Source organism: Anomaloglossus baeobatrachus, chromosome 5 (genome assembly GCF_048569485.1).
Source record: "Anomaloglossus baeobatrachus isolate aAnoBae1 chromosome 5, aAnoBae1.hap1, whole genome shotgun sequence".
Taxonomy (NCBI): domain Eukaryota; kingdom Metazoa; phylum Chordata; class Amphibia; order Anura; family Aromobatidae; genus Anomaloglossus; species Anomaloglossus baeobatrachus.
Window position 1 is genome coordinate 474,594,084 of NC_134357.1, and position 27,065 is coordinate 474,621,148.

The following is a 27,065-nucleotide window of genomic DNA, read 5'->3' on the forward strand; positions in this document are numbered from 1 at the left end:
GCATTAGTTGCCCAGTCGGCCACAAGAGGAGGAGGTGCAGCAGCGGGAAACGGTACCGGTACCCTAGGGTGTTGCCCATTATTGAGTACGAACGGTGTCTGCCCAGTGGCCTCAGCCAGCGAATTGTTAAGGGCAAATTCTGCCCAGGGTAGGAGGGAAGACCAGTTATCGTGGTTCTCAGCAACAAAGTGTCGAAGGTATATAATCATAGATTGATTGGTACGTTCAACCAAACCATTGGTCTCCGGATGGTATGCCGAAGAGAGATTCAACTCAATTTGCAGAAGGCTACAAAGATCTCGCCAGAAACGGGAAGTAAATTGCGGGCCTCTATCACAAATGATACGATCTGGCATCCCGTGAAGCCTAAAGACATGCTTGAGGAATAGTTTGGCTAGTACCCTGGAAGATGGGATTCTCGATAACGGTACGAGATGAACCATCCGGGAGAAATGGTCCGTAATGACCCACACAAATCTATGTCCCTGTGAACATGGAAGATCACCCACAAAGTCCATGCCTACCACCTCCCATGGTCTATCTGGCACTGGTAAAGGATGCAAGAGCCCAGCCGGTCTCTGCCGTAATGGACGGTTGCGAGCACACGAGTAGCAAGAACCGACATATCTCTTGACGTGGCTGGCTAAGTGTGGCCACCAATACCACCTCTCCAGTAACTCTCGTGTCCGCCTAATACCAAAATGCCCACCCACCTTTGAGGTGTGGGCCCATGACAGTATATCATTCTGTCGATCAGGCGGAACAAAGGTCTTGCCCGGTGGGATTTGGTCTAACGTCACAGGGGAGAGCGTATGAAAAACCCTGGAGGGAAGGATAAGACGAGGTTCGTCAATCTCTTCCTGGGTAGAAAGCATAGAGCGAGACAGGGCGTCTGCCTTGTTATTCTTACTCCCAGACAGATAGTTGATGGAGAAGTGAAAGCGGGAGAAAAACAAGGACCAGCGGGCTTGGCGAGGATTCAGACGCTGAGCGGTTTGTAAGTACGTCAGATTCTTATGGTCAGTATAGACCTGGAAAGGATGTTTCGCTCCTTCCAGCAAGTGACGCCACTCCTCCAAGGCTAATCTCAAGGCGAGCAGTTCCCTATCCCCAATGGTATAGTTTCTCTCTGCCGGTGAAAAGGTTTTCGCAAAGAAGAAACACGGCCTTTTTCTACCTGCACCGTTCTTTTGATACAAGACCGCACCAGCACCCACTGAAGAGGCATCAACCTCTAAGAGGAAGGGCTTACTCTCATCGGGTCTTTGAAGAACGGGTGCAGTTGAAAAGTGTCTTTTTACTGCCTCAAAAGCCTGAGATGTCTCAGTAGACCAGGCTTTGGGATTAGCACCTTTCTTAGTCAAGGCCACCAAAGGGACCACCAAAGTAGAAAAATGGGGTATGAACTGCCTGTAATAATTTATGAATCCTAAGAAGCGTTGCACCGCCTTCAAGGAATGAGGTTCGGACCATTGCAGGACAGCAGAGAGCTTCGCAGGATCCATAGCCAGGCCCTCTTGTGAGATAATGTAACCCAAAAAAGGCAATGAGGACTGCTCGAATACACATTTCTCGAGTTTAGCAAACAGTGAGTGCTCCCTTAAACGGGAAAGGACACGAACGACATTCTGACGATGAGTCTCCAGATCAGGAGAAAAAATCAGGATGTCGTCCAGATACACCACTACTGAGGATAACAGTAAATCCCTGAACACATCGTTTACGAAGTCCTGAAATACTGCGGGTGCATTACATAACCCAAAAGGCATGACGAGGTATTCATAGTGACCGTCTCGAGTGTTAAAAGCGGTCTTCCATTCGTCACCCTTTCGAATTCGTACCAAGTTATACGCACCCCGCAGATCCAACTTCGTAAAAACTTGAGCTCCTCTCAGTCTGTCAAAGAGCTCCGAAATTAAAGGTAATGGGTATTTGTTCTTTATTGTGATTGCGTTGAGACCCCTGTAATCTATGCAGGGACGCAAATCACCCTCTTTCTTCCGAACAAAGAAAAACCCAGCTCCCGCGGGAGAGACAGACTTACGAATGAACCCCTTCTCTAAACTCTCTCTTATATAGGTCGACATGGCCTCCGACTCAGGTATCGACAGGGGGTAAACCCTGCCTTTAGGTGGAACCGAACCTGGGATAAGGTCTATGGCACAGTCATACGGCCTATGGGGTGGAAGAACCTCAGCACCCTGTTTGGAGAACACGTCAGCGAAATCCAGATAGGGTGTAGGTATGGGAGAGAGATCAGTAGATGCAACCGCAATGACCTTAGGTGGTAAGGGAAGACATCGGGACTGACATTTCGAACCCCAACTAATAATGCTGTCAGACTCCCAGTCAATGTGAGGAGCATGAGTCCGAAGCCATGGGAGACCCAGAAGGACGTCGTCTATACCCTCAGGCAAAACAAGAAAAGAAATCTCCTCTATGTGACCCTGAGACAGGGAAAGGCGCAAGGGAACTGTCCTCAATGTAATGGAGTCAGACAACATAGTTCCATTAACAACACGGACAGGAATAGGAGCCTCTAACATGATAGAGGGAATATTGTGTCCCTTTACAAATCCTGAGGACACAAAAGTCCCGTCAGCTCCGGAATCCACAAAAGCCATAATAGGCCATGTATTCTCAGATAACGAGAGCTGACCTGGGATACAACACTTAGAGGGTGCAGAAGACGTCTCTAGTAACCCCCCTCTAATGGTTACTAGACCAGGGAGTTTCCCTGACGACTATTACACTTGTTGGCATAGTGCCCAGCCTGACGACATACGTAACATATAGGAGGACCAGACTTGCGTAGTCTGGAAGACGTATGACCTAACTCCATAGGAGTGGGAGATGTTTCAGATGCTGAGGAAGATGGTAATGGACCCTCAACAACTGGAATAGCCCGATGCTTAGGGCGTGAGGAAGAGACCTCGAGTCTACGTTCCTTATGGCGTACATCGATCCTCGTTGCTACTGTGATCAAGTCCTCCAGAGAAGCAGGGACCTCACGAGTAGCAAGAGCATCCTTGACATAGCCTGCCAACCCTCTCCAGAAGATAGGAATCAACACCTTCTCTGGCCAATCTAGTTCTGCCACCAGAGTTCTAAAAGCAATGGCATAAGAACTAGTGGATAACGAACCCTGAGATAGATCTAACAGTCTCAGGGCCGCATCATGGGTAACCTGCGGACCCATGAATACCGCCTTAAGAGCATCAAGAAAGTCTTGATGTCTCAGAGTAACCACATCAGAGCGCTCCCATAGGGGAGTCGCCCATTCTAAGGCTTTGTCCTGAAGTAAGGAGATGATAAAGCCTACTCTGGACCTCTCCGTAGAGAAGCGAGAAGAGTTGACCTCTAGGTGTATCTGACACTGACTAATGAAACCACGACATGATCTGGCATCGCCAGAATATCTGTTTGGCAGAGCAAGTCGAGGATCATGTGCAGATGTCACCATGGTCTGAGGTTTATCCTCTATACTCTTGAGCCGTGACTCAAGTACTTGTATGTAACGGTGTAACTGCTGAAATTCTGCCATAACTGCCAGACCCTTGGCTCAGTCCTAATGTTACGAGGAGCTGTCTGATAATAACTTAAAGGAGTATCAGACAGTCAGGGTCCACCGTGCAAAGACTCTGCTGCAGACTATGGCAGAGTGCAATACCTCTGTTAACTCACAGAAGGATATAATAAGTAGGTAAAGCAATTCCTCCCTTACTTGGAGGGTGTGTGGAATGATCTCTGTTAATAATCACAGAGACAAAGGCAATGTGTGCGAAATGGCACCTACCTACCTACTCTTCTAGTGGTGCAAAAGAGACGAACAGCAGCGTAAGCCGCACAAAGCTCCTACCTGCGTTCGCTCCACTAGTGTGCGAGGACACGAACCACTAGATATGGCACCTGCCTAGGTCCGCTCTTCTAGTGGTGCAAAAGAGACGAACAGCAGCGTAAGCCGCACAAAGCTCCTACCTCTGTTCGCTCCCCTAGTGTGCGAGGATACGAACAACTGCCAGACGCAGTATAAGGAACGTTACCCTAGCGGCAACGTCCACCTACGAGTCGAACCACAAGGCCCAGCCAGACCATGTGCCTCAGGCACCTGCCTATGTCCGCTCCCCTAAGAGGTAAGGATACGGACAGCAGCCGAAGCTGTAAGGTATAAGAACGCTACCCTGCCGGTAGCGCTCACCTAGCATAGACAGAGGAATGCCTAGAGGAACGCGCACAGAGCGTCTACTCTTATGCATGAACCAAGAGGACTGAGCGCCATGCGGCGTGTGTCAGGGTCTTATATAGACTCTGTGCCTCATCCAAGATGGAGGACACCAGAGCCAATCGGCTGCCAGAACGACAGGAGTGACGTCATGCTGGCCTATCACCGAGCAAGGCATCACAAGCACATGACCAGCGACCAATCGGCATAGAAGGTGTCAGAGACATGTGACCTCGTGTCAGCGATGATGTCACCCGCACATGTGCAATGGCTCCAAGATAGGACTTAGTCTCCGGCGCTCGCACATGTCCAGTAGCAAGAAATCTGGACTTAGTCTCCAGCGCTCGCACATGTGCAGTAGCAAGAAATCTGGACTTAGTCTCCAGCGCTCGCACATGTGCAGTAGCAAGAAATCTGGACATAGTCTCCAGTGCTCGCAGCAACCGTAACATAATGTCTAATAGTAAGAATGGGCGGTATATGAAATGAATTAGTACTTTCATTAAGCATACTTAAACGGCTAATTGGGAAAAGACAAACTGTAAAAAGCACTCTCAGAAAGCACCTCTCTAAGTTTTGTTAGTAAGCTTTTCTGTTGCCTGTTTATTTATTTTCCCTTTGGACAGTGCATAACAAGAAGAGACGGAACACTGGCGTATCACAATGCCGCCATGGAACGTCAAGGCTGCAGCCATGGAACCTCAATGGAATCTCTGCACGTCACAATGCCCCCTTGCTGACCTCACAATAGTGCTGCTGCCTATAAAGCCAGCTGCGCAGCATTTGTTGCTCAGTGGGCGGGATGGTGGGCTAGGGGAAGGAGGGGTTTAACAATCTTCTTCCCGGGTGGTGGCGGGATGACAGGGGAAGGGATGCAGGTGGTGGGAGGGATGCAAAGGGCAGGGATTGGGGGCTGGGAGGGGAAGGGAAAAGATTGGGGTCTGGGAAACTGTGGAAGGGCTTTCTACGGGTATGGATGGGAAAGGGTGGCAGTGACGGAAAGTCATGCAGCCTGTCCTGTCCTGTCTGTTTTTTTGTATCATGAATTGGAAAGACTGCAAGGGGGAGGGGAGGTGCTTGTGTCCAAAAGGAGGAGTTATTCAGATTCATTGCAGTGGGCGGCAGCTGCAAAACGCACCATTCTTTTTGTTTTTGCTCTGCAACACAGCCTTTTCAAGGGTTGGCTTGGGTGACAAAATGTCTTCTGTAGGCGTGGCTTTGTCTCCATCTCCCTAACATAAGGCCAGCATAGGCCAGAGTGCCACCCAAGGCCGAAACCAATTCGGGTTATCGCTTCTCGGCCTTTTGGCTGAGAACAGGTGCAGAGACTTCATTGTTTTTGTGCCTGGTTTTGGTTTGAAGGTGCTCGAGGTACCCGGCTCCTTGACCTGGGGGGATCGTCTCACCTCACGGTGGGACTTTACCCCCCCCCCCCCCGCTGCTATTAGGGATGAGTAGTACTCGGGCAACGAGCGGCAATCCCCCGGTGAAAGGTCGAGCCTGTGAGAAATGGTAGGCTTTTTGTCACGCTATTGCTGGTACAATGCCGTGCATTCAGCAATTTACTTCTGGCTCCGGCCAGCTTATAAACTCGATAAAAATCGAGGTTCCGAAAGACCACTTTGGTTGTGGGAATGGAGAGGCATTCTACAACCGTTTGTTGCGAGACCTCTTGGGTGTAAAGAAAGAGAATGTGTACTGCCTGCAGGAGAGGGGGCAGTGCACGTACATCCTGACATTGAGGGCCAAGACTGCCTGTAGCATTTTCCAAGAGCGAGTGAAGGGCGAATCCTATAACCAGCTGTTGGAGGGGGTGATATTCACTTACCTGCACAGTGAAGGCGAGATCCCTGTGGTGGTGTATATGTACAACCCGTATGTCAGTGAGCACGACATTGAGTTGTATCTTAGGCGTTTCTGTACCTCTGTCCGTTTTGTGGGGAATGTGCACACCATTAATGATATTTGGAATAGCAAACGTCGTTTTTTGGTGCGCTTTAACCCAGAGCCAGGGAGTCCACAGGGCCATGTACACCCCCCCTCCATGGTTGTGCTGGGAAAAACATTGGATACCTGTTCTACAATGGACATCCTCGCAGATGTCGGAAGTGTGGTGGCCTTGGTCACTTGCAGCATGAGTGCAAGAACGAGAAAGTCAGTGAGTGCCATAACTGTGGTCAATGGGGTCATACCTCTAAAGATTGCACGAGTGATAAGATCTTCAGTGGATGTGGTCTGTGTACCCATCTATTTTACAGCGGTCCGGGGGTCCCCAGACACCTGCGGCGAGCTCCGCAGGAGTGCCTTCCCATATGGGTATGGCCAAGACGGGGTCCCTGGTCGCTAGCTTTGCAGATGTGCTTATTGGTCGATGGAGACCCGACCCAGTTGTGGTAAGCGCTACTGACTCAGCACCCCCCTGTAATGCTGAGTCATCACCCACTCCTTCAGGTAACCAGGCTACACCTGGTGAAGAGTTAGGATCCCCAGAGCGGTTCTGGGGGAAGGCCGAGTAAGCCTGGCTTCTCGGTATTTCCTGAATCCATGATGGAGGCCCAGTCCAGGACCATGACAGAGATGGATGATAGCGTTGTTGCAGACCAACCAGGTGCCCAGACGGATGTCCCTCCTGATGACCATTCTGATGACCACCATGAGGACAAGCCTGATGCTCCCTGTGATGTTCTCCAAGACGTCCAGCCAGATGTCCACCCTGATGTGCAATGACCACCTCCGAATGGCCAGGACACTTTGGACATAGTACCCACTGGGCAGGGTGACCAGATGGACCTGTGCACCTGCGCTAAAGGAGGCCGAAATGAGCGGGACCAGGAAATGAAAAAGAGACGGATGGGTCCTCATGTCTCCATTCCAACCAACAGTCCGATGGGGTCAAATGTGGACCCAGAATGTGTGGACTCTGACTCCGTTGATACTGGTAGTATGAACACTGTTCCATCTGTATATGACTGTTCCCATCTCTCGGACTCTTAAAGATCTGGTTTTAACACTAACATTTAATGGCAGACATCAAAATAGCCTCACTGAATGTGAGGAGCCTAAAAAACCCGATCAGAACAGTGGCCCTGTTTGCATGGCTAATGGCCTTGAATTTTGACATTTTTTTCTTACAGGAATACGGCATTACCCATGACCTTATATACTCGGACATTAAAAAATACTGGACCTTAGGGCTCTCTGTCTGGTCGGGGTCTAACATGAATAAGGCTGCTGGAGTCGGTATTTTATTTAAAAACAAAGATGTTAAGATTTTATCTGTCACAGAAATTTCTCCAGGTTGTGCTTTGTTAACACATGCAGTTTTTAATGGTTTTGTCGTTTTATTAATATTTATGCTCCCCCTGATAAAAATAAACGCTCCTCCCTTTTTAATGACATGCAGTTGTTTTTAACAGGTCCATTACCTGTAGTGGTGGGAGGGGATTTTAACTGTGTGATGTTGGGAGAGGGGAGAGGAGGTGGTGATAATACTAGAAAACCAGACAAAACCTTATGTCAAGTCAAGCACATTTTATCTGATTTTAATTTACAGGATGCCTGGAGAAAAATCCACCCGTCTGACTCTGGGTATACATGGAGTAACGGTATTGTATCTTCCCGCATTGATTTTATTCTTCCCTCCTCAGATTCCTTTACCCCTAAATCAGCCGGACTAATGACGAATATTTTTTCAGACAACGCCCTCATATATGCAAATTTGAAATATGCAGATGAGGGGAAAGTAGGTAAAAGCTCCTGGAAACTAAATATATTTTTATTACAGGATGAGGAAACCCGGGCTGCATTTATTGCTAAATATAAAATATGGAGGAGTAAAAAATGTCCAGAACAATCCATGTCTAATTGGTGGGATGGAGTTAAGTGTCGCATAAGAAATTTCTTTGTCACAGTGGGAAGAAGGTAGGCCTGGGAAAAGAGAATGTGTTTCAGGGATCTCAATGTTAGACTAGAGACTCTCCATAAGTTAAAATGGTGGGGAGTCCCTGGGGTAGAGGAGGACATTGCCAAGTTAAAAATTGAGATCCAGAACTTTCTAGGCCAAAAAGGAAAAAAGATAATATTTAATTCTCAGTTAAAACATTTGGAAGACTATTAGACATGCTCCAGATATTTTTTTAAAAAAAGTGCGGGAGAGGAAGAATTTTATACGGGAGTTGGGAGGTCAGACATCATCAAACGAAATGCTAGAGGAGGCTTTTAACTTTTTTTTAGCAATTTTTTTAACCTCAAACACATTGATCAGTCTTGTTTTAAGGATAATTTGGGGCCGCCCTAGTGAAACTCATTCGAGAGACCTTTTAAGCCCAATGGCATTTATAAAGGAGCTGTGGCGGCAGTGCAGGATAAAGTTCCAACTGGCAACGCAGTCTTCTCTACTGACTCCCTTCCTGTTCACTCCACACTTGACAGAGGGCATGAGCCCGGGGGTGGTGGGGCAATGGGCAAAGGCGGGCCTGTATTGTTTCCGTGACATTGTTAACCCAGTCACCCTAAAATTAAAGCCATTCTCAGACCTACGACACCAGTACAAATTACCTCTCTGCCTCCATTTCTCATACCAACAGATAGCGCATTTCTTCTCGACCATCAGAGGGCAGATGGCGTCAAGTCGTCCCTCAACTTTTGAGGCCCTCTGCTCGGGGCGCACTTCAACTAAGGGTTTGATTTCAGCCATTTACAACATATTGTCAATTGTCAAGAGGGAACTCTTCAGAGATAGTGAAGCACACATATATGAAGAGATGGGAGGGCTGGATCGGTCGACCTATATCGGAAGCACTCTGGTCGGTGATATGGACTAGGACATTTCGGTCCTCAGTCAGCACTCTCTATAAGGAGAACCAAGTCAAAGTCCTTATGACATGGTATCACACTCCAGAGCTTCTTCATAAGTTCAACCGCTCCTATCCAGATGAATGTTGGAGATGTGGACTTGGGGGAGCTTCTTTATACCATATATTCTGGACATGCCCAGCTATCGGTGGTTTCTGGGAGGAGGTGGAGTCCCTGATGGGTAGATTAGTAGGTAGAAATCTGAGTAGGGATCCGGTGGTATATTTACTAAATGCTCTCCCTTCGTCTTTAAGCAAATCTGAATTAAAGCTTCTCCTGCATATTCTCACCTCTGCCAAATGTCTAATATCACTATTCTGGAAGAGGGTAGCACCGCCGTCAATCTCGGATCTCTATGCTAGGATAAAAGATGTGAGAAATATGGAGAGGTTGACGGCCCAACTCCACAATACAATGGACGGATTTATAAAGACATGGTCTCTGTGGGATGATTTTGGAAATACATTCCAGATTTGAAGCCTGAATAGGTGGTGTTGATTTCTTTCCCCTTTCCAAGGCCGAAGTGTGCTGGGGGATTACCCCCCCTTTTTCTACCTGACATTACATCTGTGTGTTGCATAATGTATCTAACGGCATACCTGGGAAATGTTTCATTTACATGTCTATCTGTTTCTGATTTATTGTAAAACTTGTTTAAAAAGTTGATTAAAAAAAAAAAGCTGTCTCAGAAAGCCCCTCTCTAAGTTTTGTTAGTAAGGTTTTTTTGTTTGACTATTTATTTTTCCCTTTGGACAGTACATAAGAAGAGACGGAACACTGGCATGTCACAATGCAGCCACAAGGTCAGTAAAATGTTGACGTGTCACATGCAATGCAGCCATGAAACTCCAATGATGCAGCTATGGAACTTCAATGATGCAGCCATGGAACTTAAATGGAATCTCTGCATGTCACAATGCAGCCAAGCCATTTTGTTGTGCCACAATACCCGCTTACCTCACAATAGGGCTGCTCCCTATAAAGCCAGCTGCGCAGCATTAGTTGCTCAGTCGGTGGGAGGGTGGTTTGGGGAAGAAGGGTGGCTCTCACTTTCTTTCCCCTAGAAGGGGGGAGTGGTGGGGGGGATGACGGGGGAAGGGATGTGGGTGGTAGGAGAGATGTGGAGGGCAGGAATTGGGGGCTGGGGGGGAAGGAAAGAGATTGGCTCTAGGGGACGGTGGAAGGGCTTTCTAAGGGTACGGATGGGAGAAGGTGGCTGTGAAAGAAAGTCAGGCAGCCCGTCCTTTCTGTGTCTGTCTGTGACATAAATTGAAAGACCTGGATGAGGAAGGGGGAGGGAAGGTGCTTGTGTCCAAAAGGAGGAGTTATTCAGATTCATGGCAGTGGGTGACTGTACAACGCGCCAGGCTTCTTGTTTTTGCCATACAAAACAGGCTTTTCAATGTTTTGGTTGGGTGACAAGATGTCATATCAAGGCGTGGGTTTGTCTTCATCTCCCTAAGATGTGGCCAGCATAGGCCAGGGTACCACATGAGGCAAAAACCATTTTGGGTTATTGCTTCTCGGCCTTTTGGCTGAGATCAGGGTTTATTGCCCCATTTTGGGCAGGGAGGTGCGTGTTTCCAGGAGTTTCCATAGGATCTGTCAATCCATGCCTTGGTCATTTAAAGATGACGGCGGTGAATAATACAGTGAGACAAGAGGAAGTGAAGGACAGCAAAGTCAAGATTGGATTGGAGTACATTGTACGCAAGATTCTGCAGGAGCTGGGCGGAGTGACTCTGGAAAAGGCACTTTGTATACAGGAATTTGTTAAGGCTGGTAAGAATGATGCATCCTTCTATTATGAAGAGGACTGCCTTGATTTTGTTCAACTATTGAAGGAGAAAAAAACCCATGTGCAATTTAAATCACCTAGACCATTTTTTTAATGTAGAAAAGGCGATCACCGCAATTAAATTCTGGGTTTGATTTAAACCTGACCCTGAAGGTAAGGGGGATAATGCGCCCACCAGCTAATTTCTCCATCAGAGGAAATTGTGGTTTTCTGCATTACATGGGGCAACCCTCATTTTGCTTAAAATGCTTCCATTATAGTCACATTTATGAGGGCTGTAGAAATTGTAAACAGCCCAGATATGATGTTTCTGTGTGCCCCTATCCACCTAAATGTGATTCATGTGGGCCTGATGACCACACATGCAGGAGCTGCCCTAATGTCACTTGGCATGCTAGCGTGGAGATGCGCAGGGCACAGGAGGAGAGGCGCAGGGCACGGGAGGAGAGGCGCAGGGCACGGGAGGAAAGACGCAGGGCACGGGAGGAGAGTCGCATGGCACGGGAGGAGAGGCAAGTCCAGGCTCAGGTTGCTCATGGGGTCTCTGTGGAAAACCCTATCCCTGTGGTGCCTGTATCTGAAGTATCTGCTATGGAGGTAATGGAGTCTGCATCTGGTGAGGCTGCAACCAATGAAGCCCCTGCCGTGGTGGAGGGTCAGGAGATGCAAGTATTACTAGAGCCAGTAGCCCCCCTGACAAGTTTCCATCTGCGTCTGGGTTCATACAGTCCGCTGGTGATTCAACCGTCCCTGAAGATGTGTCTCCATCTAGTTCTCAGAATATACAGTGACCGGTTTCAACTGGGGAGAGGGCAATGTGCAGGATACCAAAACAGGAGAATGCTGCTCTTTTGTATAAAGTTGTTTCTGTTTTCACGCAAAAGAAAAAAAGGGGCTCATAAATTAAAGAGGCTAAAGAAAGATGGTCCGGGGTCTGTTGATATTTCAAAACCATACTCAGTGTTGTCGTCTGATTTATATCATGAGTCGTTACCTGCTAAACCATATGGAAACCACACCAATTTCACCTAGTGAAGGCTTTCTGGAGGAGGCTAGTTTGTCTGGGCTGCAGGATTTGCTTTCATTTCATGATGTACCTTGAGCATGCTGATTCACTATGGTAAAGGCGAGAGCTCCACGTTAAGTGCCTAACTTATGGGCCTACAGCTCCAGATGATGTCTCAAAATGTTTGTGTTTTTTCCTCTTCTGCAAAACGGGCCGCTGTATTGTATTTCTTGTCCTCCAAGAGAAGCGATATTGTATGTGTCCAGGAATGTGAACTGTCCAGACCTCTAAAAAATCAAGAGTGGTTACATGGTATTGTGATGTGGTCTTTCTCCTCTGGTAACAGAAATGATGGTGTAGGTATCCTTGTGCAGAATAAAGACCTCTATATAACACAAAGAGTTGTTATACAAGAAGGAAGGTGTATATGTGCCCTGCTTTCCTGCTCTGGATTTGACTTTAAACTCATCTGCATATATGCAAATGTGGGAAAAAAATGAGAGACTGGCATTTTTTTGAAAAACTGCTATTTCTTCATGGGAAATTGCCTATTATCATCTGTGGTGATTTTAACTGTGTTTTTTCTATGGAAGGTAGGGCTGAGTCAAATGAATCAAAGGTTGATGTCACTGGTAACTATTGGAATCATGTTGCCAGTGATCTTTTCCTTAGGGACGCAGTTATGGAAAAACCTGGCTCATTTACATACCATGCTGATGTGGGAAAACGGTCTCAAGGTTAGACTATTTTTTTACATCCTCATCTGTTATACTGCATGTAAAAAATACTGGCAAGAAAAAGTATGTTTTTCAGATCACGAATGTTAGTATGGGGTGCTTGAGGTGTATGAAGTTTCCTAACGTAAGGGGAGGTGGCAGATGAATGTGAGTGTGTTAGACAAAAGACAAAACTAAGGTCAAAAGAGCTTTCACTTATGGATATAAGAAGTGGGCTAGGCCCAAAAGTACAGTAGTTTTGGTAGTGTTTTCTTGTCGTGGATGTGCCTTAAGGAGAAAATAATGGGTTTCTTCAGGAAATTAGGATATAGGAAGGCAAGGAAGAAAAGTTTTATTTTACTCTAGTGTGAATAAGAGACTTTCTATTTTACACAAATGCAGAATATTTGGTATCGATGTGAAACATGAGCTTGTAAGGGTGAAAAGAGAGTTGAATGATTGGATACATGAGCGTGGGAGAGAAATAATTTTTCGGTTGAGAGTGAAGATCCGTGAGAATAATGAAAAGAGCACAAGGTTTTTCTTTAAGAAAATATGTGGTGGCAAACGAGATATGCCATTATTTGTGTATGATGAAGGCAGAGCAGTAAAAGGTGAGGATGTGGTTCAAGAGGTGGGTAAGTTTTATCAACGCCTGTACAGTAAGAAAGGGTGTGATTTAGAGAATGAGGATTTTTTTTTTGTGTGCTATTAAGAGTTTTGGGACTGCAAGCGAGTGTTCTGGTTTGATTGAGTAGCTGAGAGAGAGTTGTGGGATACGGTGTCTAAATCTCCCAAAAATTAGTCTCCAGGATGTGATGGGATCCCATCCGAGTTTTATTTGAAGTACTGGGATGTCATTTCTCAGGATCTTATGGAAGTGATGTGTGCTTTGTTTTCTGGTGGAAAAATGCCTGAATGTATGAAAAGCGGCTTGGTTGTTCTGTTGTTTAAGAAAGGTGAGAGAAAGAGGCTTGTGAATTGGAGACCCATTACACTACTTAATGCTGATTATAAGTTGTTAGCCAAGATTTTAGCCTGTCGTATAAGGTGTGATTGGGTCTGTGATTGGTGAGGATTAGGTATGTTCGGTGCTGAAAAAGAGGCTACACGATAATGTTTGTTTGGTGCTTGATATGATTGAGGATTGTAAAAGGAGAAACAAATGTGTGATTTTGGGTACACTTTACTTTGAAAAGGCATTCGATCGTGTGGCGCATGTATTTTTGTTTAGTGTGTTAGTGAGGATGGGTTTTCCTGAGAAGCTAGTGAGGTTGACTGCAGGTATGTATGAAGGATGAAGGGGCCAGGAGTATTGTGCAGGAGAATGGCCGCATGACTGAACAGTTTGAGATTCTTTCTAGTGTGAGGCAGGGGTGTCCTCTTTCCCCCATTTTGTTCAAATGTGTGATGGAACCTCTGTTGCAACTTATAAGATCAGATAAAGCATTTAAAGGCCTTTTAGTGCCAGATGGTGGAGGGAAAGTGATGGGCAATATGGAAGATGTCTGTGGCTTGTGAGACAGAGGGATTTGGTGAGCATGAAATTAGTGAATCTGTTTTGTGTGGTATCTGTGTTCAAAATTAATTGGAATAAAAGGAAAAGTTAAAATGTTTTTTAGTAGTAAGGTCGTGACAGATGCTGATATGGAGGTAGTGAGTGGTGGGATTAGAGTGTTGGGTGTAAGTCCTGATGAAACTTTGAAAAGAGATAATAGTTGGATTGAGATGGTGGGTAAAATTATCAAAAAGTTGGAGCTATGGCATCTGCGGGAATTGTCTTCTATAGGAAAGATTCTAGCTATTAAAAACATAATTGTTCCCATAATTGTTTACTTATCCCCTGTCTTTCCTCTTTCGACTAGGCTATTGCAACAGATTAATAGGCTACTGTTCATCTTCTTTTGGGGTAGCAATATAGAGAAGGCTAGGAGAGAGATTCTTCTAAAAACTAGAAACAATCGAGGCATGGGTTTCCCCAACTTATGTGTTCTTATTTGGTTATGTTGTATTAGTTTCTTGACAGAGTTGTTATCCAAACAGTCCAAAGCTGCGTATGTATGTCCATATATCTGGCGGGCACAATGATAGAATATTTAAAATGGCTACCACATGACAACAGCAGGCCTTTTGCTTTTTTATGCCCCTCTTGGTATTTGCAGTTAGAGACCTTTGTTAAATGATTCCGGTTGGAGAAGATGAAAATGGTGAGCTTCTTGAGGAACAAAGGTATGATTATGAGAATGTGCGTGGATAATACACCATGAGGGATAAATGGCTTAAGAATGTCTGAGGCTGAGGATGTGTGCCATAAGCTTGTTAAGGTACCGTCACACATAACGAGATCGCTGCTGAGTCACGGTTTCTGTGACGCAGTAGCGATCCCGTTAGCGATCTCGTTATGTGTGACATCTACCAGTGATCAGGACCCTGCTGTGAGATTCCTAGTCATTGCAGAATGGTCCAGGCCATTTTCTTCAAAGGCGATGTCCTGCTGGGCAGGACAGATCGTTGTGTTTGACACTGTGTGACAGGGTCACAGTGACTGCTGAGATCGTTATACAGGTCGCTACTGCGACCTGTATCGTTCCTGCATCACTGGTAAGGTCTGACTGTGTGACATCTCACCAGCGACGTACCAGCGATCCCTATCAGGTCGTATCAATTTCGGGATCGCCTTTAAGTGTGATATGTCAAATAAACAAAAGGATCTGGTATGGATGTCTGGACCAGGGACTTCAAGTCTGGACCAGGGAAATGCAGTGGATGTTGTGTATATGGACTTTTCAAAAGCTTTTGATACGGTGCCACACAAAAGGTTGGTACATAAAATGAGAATAATGGGGATAGGGGAAAATATGTGTAACTGGGTTAAAAACTGGCTCAGTGATAGGAAACAAAGGGTGGTTATTAATGGTACGTACTCGGACTGGGTCTCAGTTCATAGTGGGGTACCACAGGGGTCAGTATTGGGCCCGCTTCTTTTCAACATATTTATAAATGACCTTGTTGGGGGCATGCGGAGTAGAATTTCAATATTTGCAGATGATACTAAACTCTGCAGGGTAATCAATACAGAGGAGGATAATTTTATATTACAGGGAGATTTATGTAAATTGGAGGATTGGGCTGAGAAGTGGCAATTGAAGTTTAATGTAGATAAATGTAAGGTCATGCACTTGGGTAGAGGAAATAACATTTATGATTATGTACTTAATTGTAGAACACTGGGTAAAACAGACAGAAAAAGACTTGGGTGTATGGGTGGATGGTAAACTTCACTTTAGTGGACAGTGTCAGGCAGCTGCTGCCAGGGCTAATAAAATAATGGGATGTATTAAAAGAGGTATAAGTGTTCATGAAAAAAATATAGTTCTACCTCTGTACAAGTCACTAGTGCGACCGCACTTAGAATACTGTGTACAATTCTGGTCACCGATATATAAGAAGGACATAGCTGAACTGGAGAGGGTGCAGAGAAGAGCGACCAAGATTATTAGAGGAATGGGTGGGCTGCAATACCAAGACAGGTTATTAAACTTGGGGTTATTTAGTTTGGAAAAACGAAGGCTTAAGGGGGATCTAATCACAATGTATAAATATATGAGGGGACAGTACAGAGACCTTTCCAAAGATCTTTTTACACCTAGGCCTGCGACTGGAACACGGGGGCATCCGCTACGTCTTGAGGAAAGAAGGTTTAATCATAATCACAGACGAGGATTCTTTACTGTACGAGCAGTGAGACTATGGAACTCTCTGCCGCATGATGTTGTAATGAGTGATTCACTACTAACATTTAAGCAGAGCCTGGATGCCTTTCTTGAAAAATTTAATATTACCAGTTATGTATATTAGATTTTATGACAGGGTATTGATCCAGGGAACTAGTCTGATTGCCGGATGTGGAGTCAGGAAGGACATTTTTTCCCCATTGGAACTTGTTTGCCACATTGGGGTTTTTTTTGCCTTCCTCTGGATCAACATGTTAGGCTACGGGTTGAACTAGATGGACTTAGAGTCTCCCTTCAACCTTAAAACTATGATGATGATACTATGATGTCTTTGCATGGAGTGTTGCTGGTGAGGAGTGTGCAGTAAAGGAAAGGATTGGCTGAGTTTGAGAGGTGTCCAAGAGAACGGTGTGGGAATAATGAGGTAGTGCATCACATGCTATGGACTTGTAAGAATGCTAGGGATGTCTAGAACAAGCTGAGTGGGTTATGTGGAGAAGTGACCGGGTTACAGTGACTGAACTATGATATTGTGATGTTTGGATTATGCTAATTAGGCCGTGAGAAAGAAAGGGTGTTGTGGTTGTTTTTAGTGTGTGTGAAGGAAGTGTTATTGAATAGTAGGAATTTATATGTGCACAAGAATGAGAGTTTTGATGTGGACGACTGTGTGAGCATGATTCTGGGCAAGTTGTATTTTCATTATAAATGTGACAGGAAGAATGGGATGGATGCCGAGGGAACATGGAAGTTTCTGAAATTTAAGCAACTAATTATGTGTTTTCTTTACTGTGTTGATGTTTTCTTGCTTTGGAAATTATGTATTTTCATGTAATATTTTTATACTTAATAAAACGAAACCATGTATGATGAGTTTAGATGGTAGCCAGATTCCTTATCCTATGGGTGAAATGGCTGACAGTTATCATAAACCTGAAATGTTTTTTTTTTTTTAAATAAAAAAAAATAATCTGTTCTTAGTTTAATATCTGATACGTCCCCTATCTGGGGACCATATATTAAATGGCTTTTTAGAACAGGTCGATGGAAGAAGAGCTTGCTCTGTCCACTCCACGCATTGACCTGGTATTGCAGTACCTCCAGGACCGGTGCACCCCTACTTAACCCAGTTTCCAAAAGCAGAATGGAATTCACCTGATTAATATTAGCCTGATTAATGAATTCATTGTAAGCAAACTAGTTATTTGCTCAGTTTGGCCAATTAACTTTTTACACTTTTACCCCTTTTTTTCTTTCTTTAACAGTTTTTCCCGCTTTGGTTGAAAGCTGCTCCAAATAGCAAATGTCATGTTTAGTATCTTGATCGCTATCTTTTCTATATCACTTGCAATTGAATGGAATTGATCCCTTTTGGACAAAGTGGATTCAGCTGCTGTGACTGCAGGTGTGAGAATTAAACTTGCCTGTTTATTACTACCACACGTTTTCGGGCAATGATGATCACTTTCCTAATCTGTTGGCTCCCTCTGGTGGCAGGAGAGATTACTTGCTCGTGAACTTTCCAAATGCAGGTGCAAAAACAGAGGGCATGATGGGGATTTAGCTTCTGAGCCCAATTGGGGACAGCCATGGGTGATGAATGTTTTGCAAACCGCTGCAAAGCATGATACTGCTATATATGTAATGTATAAAACTAAGAATGGTCTGTATATGAAATGAATTAGTACTATTATTAATCATACTAAAACTGATAACTTTGAATAGGCAAACTTTAAAAAGCACCAAAAATTAAAACTTTGCTTTACATTTTGCTAATAAGGTTTTTATCTGACCTTTTTCCCTTTGGCCAGTCAGTAGCAAGAGACGGAACACTGGCGTGTCACAATGCAGCCAAAGGGTCAGTAGAATGTTCACATCTCACAATGCAGTCAAGCCCTTCTGTTGTGTCACAATGCCCACTGACCTCACAATAGTAGTTGCTCAGTGGGTTGCAGGGTGAGCTAGGGGAAGGGAGTGGGGGGATGATGAAGAGGATGTGGGTGGTGAGAGGGATGGTGGAAGGAGGAAAGGGAGAGGGAGCTGGGACAGGGTGGAAAGTTCATATGCTCAATTTATTTGGCCAATTAACTTTTTACACTTTTCCCCCTTTTTTTTCTTTAACAGTTTTTTTCAACTTTGGTTGAAAGCTGTGCCAAATAAATAGCAAACTCATCTCCACTCAACTTGACCAACTGCTATGTCCTGTGCAGTAGGTTATTCTCTATCTTATCTAAATCATGTGCAATTGAATGGAATTGATCCCTTTTGGACAGAGTAGATTCAGCTGCTGCTGCAGTGACTGCAGGTGTGAGAAGAAGCAGAATTGTTATCAGCTTCCACTCCAATTAAAGTTCCCTGTTTATTCCTACCATGCATTGTTTTTGGGTGTTTTCTTTGAGCAATGACAATGTCTTTCCTGATCTGTTGGCTCCCTCTCCTGGAGGGAGAGTTTGCTTGCTCTTGGACTTTCAAAAAGAGAGGTCATGATAGACATTTAGCTTCTGAGCCCAATTGGGGACAGCCATGGGTGATGAATGTGTTGCAAACTGCTGCAAAGCATGATACTGCAACATAAGTAACGTCTAATACTAAGAATTGGCGGCCTATGAAATGAATTAGTACTTTCATTAAGCATACTTAAACGGCTAATTGGGAAAAGACAAACTGTAAAAAGCACTCTCAGAAAGCACCTCTCTAAGTTTTGTTAGTAAGTTTTTCTGTAGTATGCCTGTTTGTTTATTTTCAATTTGGACAGTGCATAACAAGAAGAGACGGAATGCTGGCGTGCCACAATGCCGCCATGGAACGTCAAAGCTGCAGCCATGGAACGAATGGAATCTCTGACCTCACAATAGCGCTGCTGCCTAAAAAGCCAGCTGCGCAGCAGTAGTTGCTCAGTGGGCGGGATGGTGGGCTAGGGGAAGGGGGGTGTCACACTCTTCTTCCCGGGTGGTGGGGGATGACAGGGGAAGGGATGCGGGTGGTAGGAGGGATGCAGAGGGTTGGGAGGGGAAGGGAAAAGTTTGGGGTCTGGGAAACGGTGGAAGGGTTTTCTACGGGTGTGGATGGGAAAGGGTGGCAGTGACTGAAAGTCAGGCCTGTCCTGTCCTGTCTTTTTGTATCATAAATTGGAAAGACCAGAAGGGGGAGGGGAGGGGCTTGTGTGACGCCCTGGCAAAACCAGGTAGTCACAGTTAGGCCCCTGCATAACACCTTCCCTCATTAGGCAACACACAGCCGACCAGAAACCCTAGTCACCCCCCTTAGGGAAAGATAGACACACTAGTGGAAGTGACCAGGCGGTTGGAACACGCCCACCCAGAGGACCAGACAGCCCAGGGCGGGAAAGCAAGCAGAAATAGTTTAGACTTCAAGATGGAGAGGAGTGTGGGCTGGAGCTAAGTGTAGCTCCAGCAGAGAAGTCCAGATTGAACAGTACCAGGGTAGGAGACCTGGTGCCATTGGCTATGTGGCAGACGGTGGTCTCCATCAGCAGGAGACGGGAAGACGGCTCGGTGAAACCGAAGTGGACCAGGACAGGGTTGTAGCCCGCCAGTACCGACACGGGGAACCGACTCGGAAACCGTAGCACAAAGGGGGGGTACTCGGACCCTGAAGCCAGAAACCGTAACCAAGCGGACTGGTTAATTAACTGAATGAGGTCAAAACTAGAGGTCCTGTCCCACCCAAAGTCCCTCATAGAAGACAACAGACCACCGATTAGGGATAAGAGGTCACCGCTAGGGCCCATAGATCCTGCGGGCACGGCTCCTTAGGCCACATCCAGCCGGGAGCGGACTCCTACGTTTCAAACTAGGAAGCCATTTCTACTTAAAACAGTGCAGAGGACAGAGATAGAGACCACCAGCCAGGTGGGGGACCCTGAATGCAACCGGCCGCGGCACCGGCCACCATCACCTTGGTTTACCAGAGACTCGTGTGTTTTACTAACAGTGTTGAATGCTTTGTAACGTCACTTTATTTTATTTTAGTTAGCCATTAAAAGGTATCACAAGATTATAATTTTGTTCCTCTCACTGAGAACATTCAATAATTTTTAAACTGGCTAACACGGTACCAAAACCTTTTCACTTGTAACTGCAACATAAGTAACGTCTAATACTAAGAATGGGCGGCCTATGAAATGAATTAGTACTTTCATTAAGCATACTTAAACGGCAAATTGGGAAAAGACAAACTGTAAAAAGCCCTATCAGAAAGCCCCTCTCTAAGTTTTGTTAGTAAGGTTTTCTGTAGTATGCCTGTTTATTTTCCCTTTGGACAGTGCAAAACAAGAAGAGACGGAACACTGGCGTGTCACAATGTCGCCATGCACCGTCAAGGCTGCAGCCATGGAACCTCAATGGAATCTCCGCATGTCACAATGCCCCCCGCTGACCTCACAATAGTGCTGCTGCCTATAAAGCCAGCTGCGCAGCAGTAGTTGCTCAGTGGGCGGGATGGTGGGCTAGGGGAAGGAGGGGGCAAACACTCTTCTTCCCGGGTGGTGGGGGGATGACACGGGAAGCAATGCGGGTGGTGGGAGGGATACAGAGGGCAGGGATTAGGGGCTGGGAGGGGAAGGGAAAAGATTAGGGTTTGGGGATGATGGAAGGGCTTTCTACGGGTAAGGATGGGAAAGGGTGGCAGTGACGGAAAGTCATGCAGCCTGTCCTGTCCTGTCTGTTTTTTTGTATCATGAATTGGAAAGACTGCAAGGGGGAGGGGAGGTGCTTGTGTCCAAAAGGAGGAGTTATTCAGATTCATTGCAGTGGGCGGCAGCTGCAAAACGCACCATTCTTCTTGTTTTTGCTCTGCAAAACAGCCTTTTCAAGGGTTGGCTTGGGTGACAAAATGTCTTCTGTAGGCGTGGCTTTGTCTCCATCTCCCTAACATAAGGCCAGCATAGGCCAGAGTGCCACCCAAGGCCGAAACCAATTCGGGTTATCGCTTCTCGGCCTTTTGGCTAAGATCAAGTGTAGTTTCGGAGGACGCTACCTTGGTCGGCGCTGGAAAGTGCCTGGGATTGCACAACTGCTGGCCTTGGGGGCATGTGCGTCTTTGAATGTCATAGCCCTCTTGTGCCGGATGGTTCCCAGGCAAGTAGAGGCGATCACCTTTTTTATTTTGAAGTCCTACCGTGAAAAAAAAAAAATCTGTTCTTGTCAGAACAACTGAGCTAGCTACACTTGATGAGATTCGATCAGGAAGACGAGCTCTGAAGCCCAGCCGATACCGGAAGAGGGAGATTGGATGGAAGAAAAGCTCGGCAGAAAGAAGCTAGAAGACGAAGACTCAGAGAAGATTCGGGGAGACCAGAGGAACTCTGAGGAGGAACACAGCGGGAGAAGACACTCTGAGAAGAATCCAAAATCCAGCTCTGGGAACTCAAGCAGGAACCAGCCATGGCAAGCAAGGGACAGAAGGCTGCCAAGAAGGCCCAAGACCCAGGGACCTCCAGGAAGGCTCATCCAGAGGCTTCTTCAGCCCAAGGGGCCCCTACCTCCGATACCGGCCAGCCGGAGGGAGCCTGGACGCCGCCTGAAAAGGCTCAGCCTTGGATGCGGCAGACAGTTGCCCTGAAGCTAAAGGCGGTGGATAGTAGGGTGCCGGACCTGTCCAGCGACGTGTTCTGAATGAAGATGATTCTGGATCAGGGATTCTCCAGGGCAGAAACCCTGAGTGTCCAGACCTTCTTGTCTGGCATTTTCCTGGCAACCTTCGCAACGGTGAATGCCTGCAGGAGATACTGGCAGGCGATGAATGCAGCGATGCCGGACTCTCCTTTTAATTCTTTTATAGGATCCTGTCCTATACAGAGGGGTGAGAAGAGGATCACGGTCTCCATGCGGAACCCGCACACCCCAGTAAGAGACATTTCCACGTTCCTGAGACGCTTCTGCACAGTGGTGAGGGAGCCATCCCACATTCTTAATGGCAGCGGTTAGTGGTTAGTAACCGTTCGACTCTACAGTCAACCAGCATCCGAGGATGGCCTTCAACACCTGCCCCCGACATTCAATCTGGGAAACTCCTTTGGTCTCATCTACTACCCGGACATGCCACACAACTGCAGGAAATGTGGCTGGAAAGGGCATTCGATGAAGACCTGCAAGGAGGACGCCTGCAGGGTTTGCCGGGTGACGGGACACAGCTCCAAGGACTGTCCGAAGAAGATGACCTGCAACCTATGTGGACTGGCGGCCCACCTTTACAAGGACTGCCCACAGCGAGAAATCCTGGGCAAGGATGGCTGCGGCGACCCAGGCTTGGGTAGTCACGGCTTCTTCGACTAAGGCAGCTACGACCAAGGCCACAGAGGCCAAGGCCAAGGCGGCCAAGAACCCGGCGACCGTGGCTCCAGCCAAGGCCCCAGCAGCCACGGAGTCCAGGAAAAAGAAGGATAAGAAAACTGTTGCACCCTCCCTGGCCCCCCCCCATCACCCCTGTCCAAACCCCCCCCCCGGCCAACCCCACTGAGGATTCCATGACCTCCACCTCTTTTCCCTACTTTTCAGTTGGTCTCCTCACCCCCCCAAAGCCCACTCTCCCTCCCCAGACCATGAGAGCAGAGGGCCTCAGCACGCCTGCACTTTTCACCGAGGAGGATTTTCCAGCTCTTGTCTCCTCAGGTACAAGCCAAAGGAAGAGGAAGGTGGAAGATAGTCCTGTTGCAGAACCTTCGAAGCTGTTCATTGTGGATCTCAATCCAACCCAGGAAGAGGAGGATGGCCTCCTCCCGGAACCGGACGTGTTGGAGCAAATGGTGGAGTCCCTTGTGGCTGAAAAAGAAATGGAGGAGTCGGAAGCCACTGAGGCAACATCCCTACTCGATCAGCTAGAAGAAGAGGGTCTTCTGGAGATACCTTCACCGGCAGATGCTAAACCAGAGTGGTAACTAAGGCACACCACCTGCGCTAACTTTCTCTTCTCTCCAATGACTGCTAACATTGACATCTTTTCCATTAATGTTAGGAGCATCAGAGACAAGTTCAGATGTCAGACGATCTTTGTGTTCCTTAACACTCAGTCTAGTGACGTATTTTTCTTGCAGGAATGCTCCCTTCCCTCCTCTAGGTCCTTCAACCATCTGGCCAGGGAGTGGACCCATGGCCCATCCTACTGGTCTGGCGGGGGAGACTGTAGGTTTGCGGGGGTCGCCGTGCTCATCAGGGGAAGCACCTTCACATTGGACTCAGTTCAGGAACTTGTCTGCGGCAGGTTACTGCTCGTGGATGGCACATGGGCTGGAGAACCTGTCAGGTTCATCACTGTGTACGCTTCTCCTGTGTAGCACGATCGACTGGAGCTCCTCCAAGCCCTGCGCCCTCAGCTTGCCACCACCAGGACGGTAATGATGGCCGGGGATTTCAACTGCCCGATTGAGGAGGATGGACGCAGTTCTGGAACGGCTGCCAAGTTGGAAGTCACATCCAAACTGCTCATTTAGATGGTGACCGAAGCCTCTCTTGTGGATGTTGTGGGCTCCATCGGACACGGATCCATGAACTATTCATGGTGCCGACCCGATGGCGCGCTGCGTTCCAGGATTGACTTCGTGTTTACCTCTTGGGCGGAGTGGGCACTCGATGGTCCCCTGCTTCTTCTCTGACCACAGAGCCATTCACTTTCAAGGTGCACTGGGCCACAGCTTTCCCGTTGGCCCTGGCTCCTGGAAGCTGAACTGCTCTCTGCTGGAAAAGGGTGAAGTTCTGGAGGAGCTTAGAGCTGACTAGTCCATGTGGCAGGCCTACAATGCAGGCTTCCAGTCTGTTTCTGACTGGTGGGAATACGTTAAACTCGAGTTCCATTTCTTCTTTCAGGCAAAGAGTCAACAACAGGCGTGTGTGAAGAAGAGGGACTTCAGGAGACTCCAGCGTGAGCTGCGTTCCTTGCAGGACCTTCTTCGATGCGGCTGGGATGTGAGAAACGAGCTGGAGGAGACTAAGAAGAGCCTGAAAAGGCACTTTGAGGAGGAGTCCAAGCGAATTGTCTTCCGTTCCAAAGTGGAGAACCTGGAGAAGGGTGAGAAATGTAACTCGTTCTTTTTCAGGAAACTCCACGCCGGTCATACGCCTCTGAATTAACTACGAGATGAGAGTGGAAGCATGCGACGCGGGAAAGAGGACGTGATGAAGGTCGTCAGCGACTTCTACAGCAAACTCTATGCCCGCAAGACTACCGAGCCCGAGGCCGCCGATAAGTTTCTGTCAGGTATCACTAACCATCTTCACCCTGCCGATGCGGCAGCCATGGACGTCCCTCTGACGGTGGACAAGCTGCTCTCGGACACCAAATCCTTTATGCCCGGCAGGACACCGGGCAGTGACGGCCTCCCAGCTGAGCTCTATTTAGCACTGGGAGACCTAATCTGTCCGGACCTGTTAGAGCTGTATGAGGAGATGGTGGTGGAGGGCAGAATGCCTCCATCTCTGAGGGAAGGAATGGTCACGATCCTGTACAAGCGTAAAGGAGAGAGGTGCGACCTGAAGAATTGGCGTCCCGTCGACTACAAGATCCTGGCCAAGACGATGGCAACCAGATTGAAGACGGTTATCGGACGGATCATCCACCCGGATCAGACCTGTGGCATCCCCGCACGTCGCATCACAGACAGCCTGGCTTTCATGCAGGACACGCTCGAGTACATCAAGGCCCGCCGGGTGCATGCAACCCTGATCTCGTTGGATCAGGAAAAGGCCTTCGACCGTGTTTCCCATGAGTTCCTGGGCAAAGCGCTGCACAGGTTAGGTTTGGGTAACATGTTTTGTTTGTATGTCAAACTAATGTATTTTGATATTCACAGCTCGGTGTTGGTAAACGGCTGGAAGACTGACCCCTTCCCGGTCCTCTCAGGGGTCAGACAAGGCTGTCCTCTGTCACCTCTTCTTTTTGTTTGTGTTATAGAGCTCTTCGCAGAGGCTATCCGGCAGAACAAAGAGATCAGAGGGATCACCGCACCAGGACCAGAACGCTTCGAGGTCAAGTGCTCGCTCTACATGGACGACGTGACCGTCTTCTGCGCGGACCGGCGCTCAATCGACACTCTCGTCCAGACCTGTGAGACCTTCGGACGGGCTTCGGGAGCCAAAGTCAACTGCGGGAAGTCAGAAGCCATGCTCTTTGGGAACTGGCAACTGGCCTCCTTCACCCTCTTCCCCTTCAACATCCAGCCGGATTTCATCAAGGTTCTTGGAGTCTGGTTCAGGAAGGAAGGAGCGGTTCTCAAGTCCTGGCAAGAAGGCTTGACCAAGCTCAGCCAACGGATCGGACTGTGGAGCCTCAGACGCCTCACTTGTGAGGGCAAAGCACTGGTCCTGTGTAACGAGGTACTGCCCGTGCTGCAGTACACGGCCCAGGCCTTGCCCCCCCTCATCACCGTGTGCAGGGCCATTACCAAGACAGTATTTCGCTTTGTCTGGGGATCCAAGGTGGACAGAGTAAAGTGGACCATCATGTACAAGGATCCTCGCAAGGGTGGGAAGGGCGTACCCGATATCCCCACCCTCCTGCGATCCTCCTTTGTATGTGACTGCGTTCACCGAACTTTGCGAGTCAAGAGAGATTCTGTGGGCAGGTCCATGTCTCGCTTCTTCCTGCTCCCCCTTTGGAGAAGGTTCGGCTGGGACAAGTGGGACAGCTCCTTCCCCTACAACTGGACGACGCCATGGATCTACGGAGACGTTGTTCGGTTTGTGAGGGAACACCACCTGGAGGGACTCAAGCCCGATCTGTGGAAGCCAAAGACTATCCACAAACTCATCAGAGCCAAGAATGAAATGGAGAACATTCCAGGACTCCATCACGACACACTGGAGACTGTTTGGAGCAACGTGTCGTCGGCGGGATTGACCAACGGGCACAAAGACTTGTCGTGGATGGCGATACAGGGCGGACTGCCCGTACGGTCATTCATGCATGCCCGGAACCTGTGCAAAACCCGGTACTGCCCAAGGTGCCCCTTCGTGGAGGAAACATCACTGCACGCCTTTTGGGACTGCCGTTTTGCACAGTGCCTGTTGGTTGCCCTGGAGGATGACCTGAGAAACTCTGTCCTCAGAGGGAGCCTATCGTATCATTCTGTACTTTATGGACTCTTCCCTGGGACACACACCGTTGGAGCCATCCAAGAGGCTTGGCGCCTTATGAACTGCTTTAAGGACGCTATTTGGGTCGCTAGGAACTGGCTCATCTTGAAGAAGGAGAGGATGTCCATCCAGGATTGCCGCAGGCTGATCCACAGCCTGCTCAGAGACTATTCCATCATGGACAGTCCGGACGATAGCGCCGAGGAGGAGGTTTAAACTTCCTTCCCGCCCCCTCCCTCCTTTTGCCGTTTATGTGCGTCTTTCAATTAAGCTTCGGGCCTGTGATTTCACCACCCTATCCCCTTTTTCCTTACCCCCTTCCCCAATCGCCGGTTCGTCGTTATTTATTGTCTTTTTCTTTCAGCTTGCGTGTTGCGGATAGCATAGGAGCATGATGTATAGTTTAGTGCATCGTACTCTATTGCTTTGTAAGAATGATTGTATATTTCAGTGTGTACGGGGCTGCGACACCGTACACTGTTTGTTAACTTTTTAGACGAATGCATGATAATAAAGATGCTGTTAAATCAAAAAAATCTGTTCTTATTAGAACAACTGAGCTAGCTACACTTGACGAGATTCGATCAGGAATACGAGCTCTTAAGCCCAGCCAATACCGGAAGAGGGAGATCGGACGGAAGAAAAGC

At 47.5% G+C, this 27,065-nt stretch overlaps 1 protein-coding gene and 1 non-coding gene across 2 annotated transcripts in view; both read left to right on the plus strand.

Moving 5' to 3' along the window:
- The window catches only part of LOC142312802 (uncharacterized), an 87,885-nt gene that overhangs the window by 55,506 nt on the left and 5,314 nt on the right, over nt 1-27,065 (plus strand). The window contains exon 2 of the mRNA XM_075351787.1: nt 22,089-22,257. Within this exon, the coding sequence (XP_075207902.1) occupies nt 22,089-22,257 (169 nt within the window). The remainder of the gene's footprint in view (nt 1-22,088; nt 22,258-27,065) is intronic.
- Nucleotides 17,267-17,450, plus strand: LOC142313436 (U2 spliceosomal RNA). The gene has a single exon (XR_012754468.1). It is a non-coding gene; the product is annotated as a U2 spliceosomal RNA (small nuclear RNA).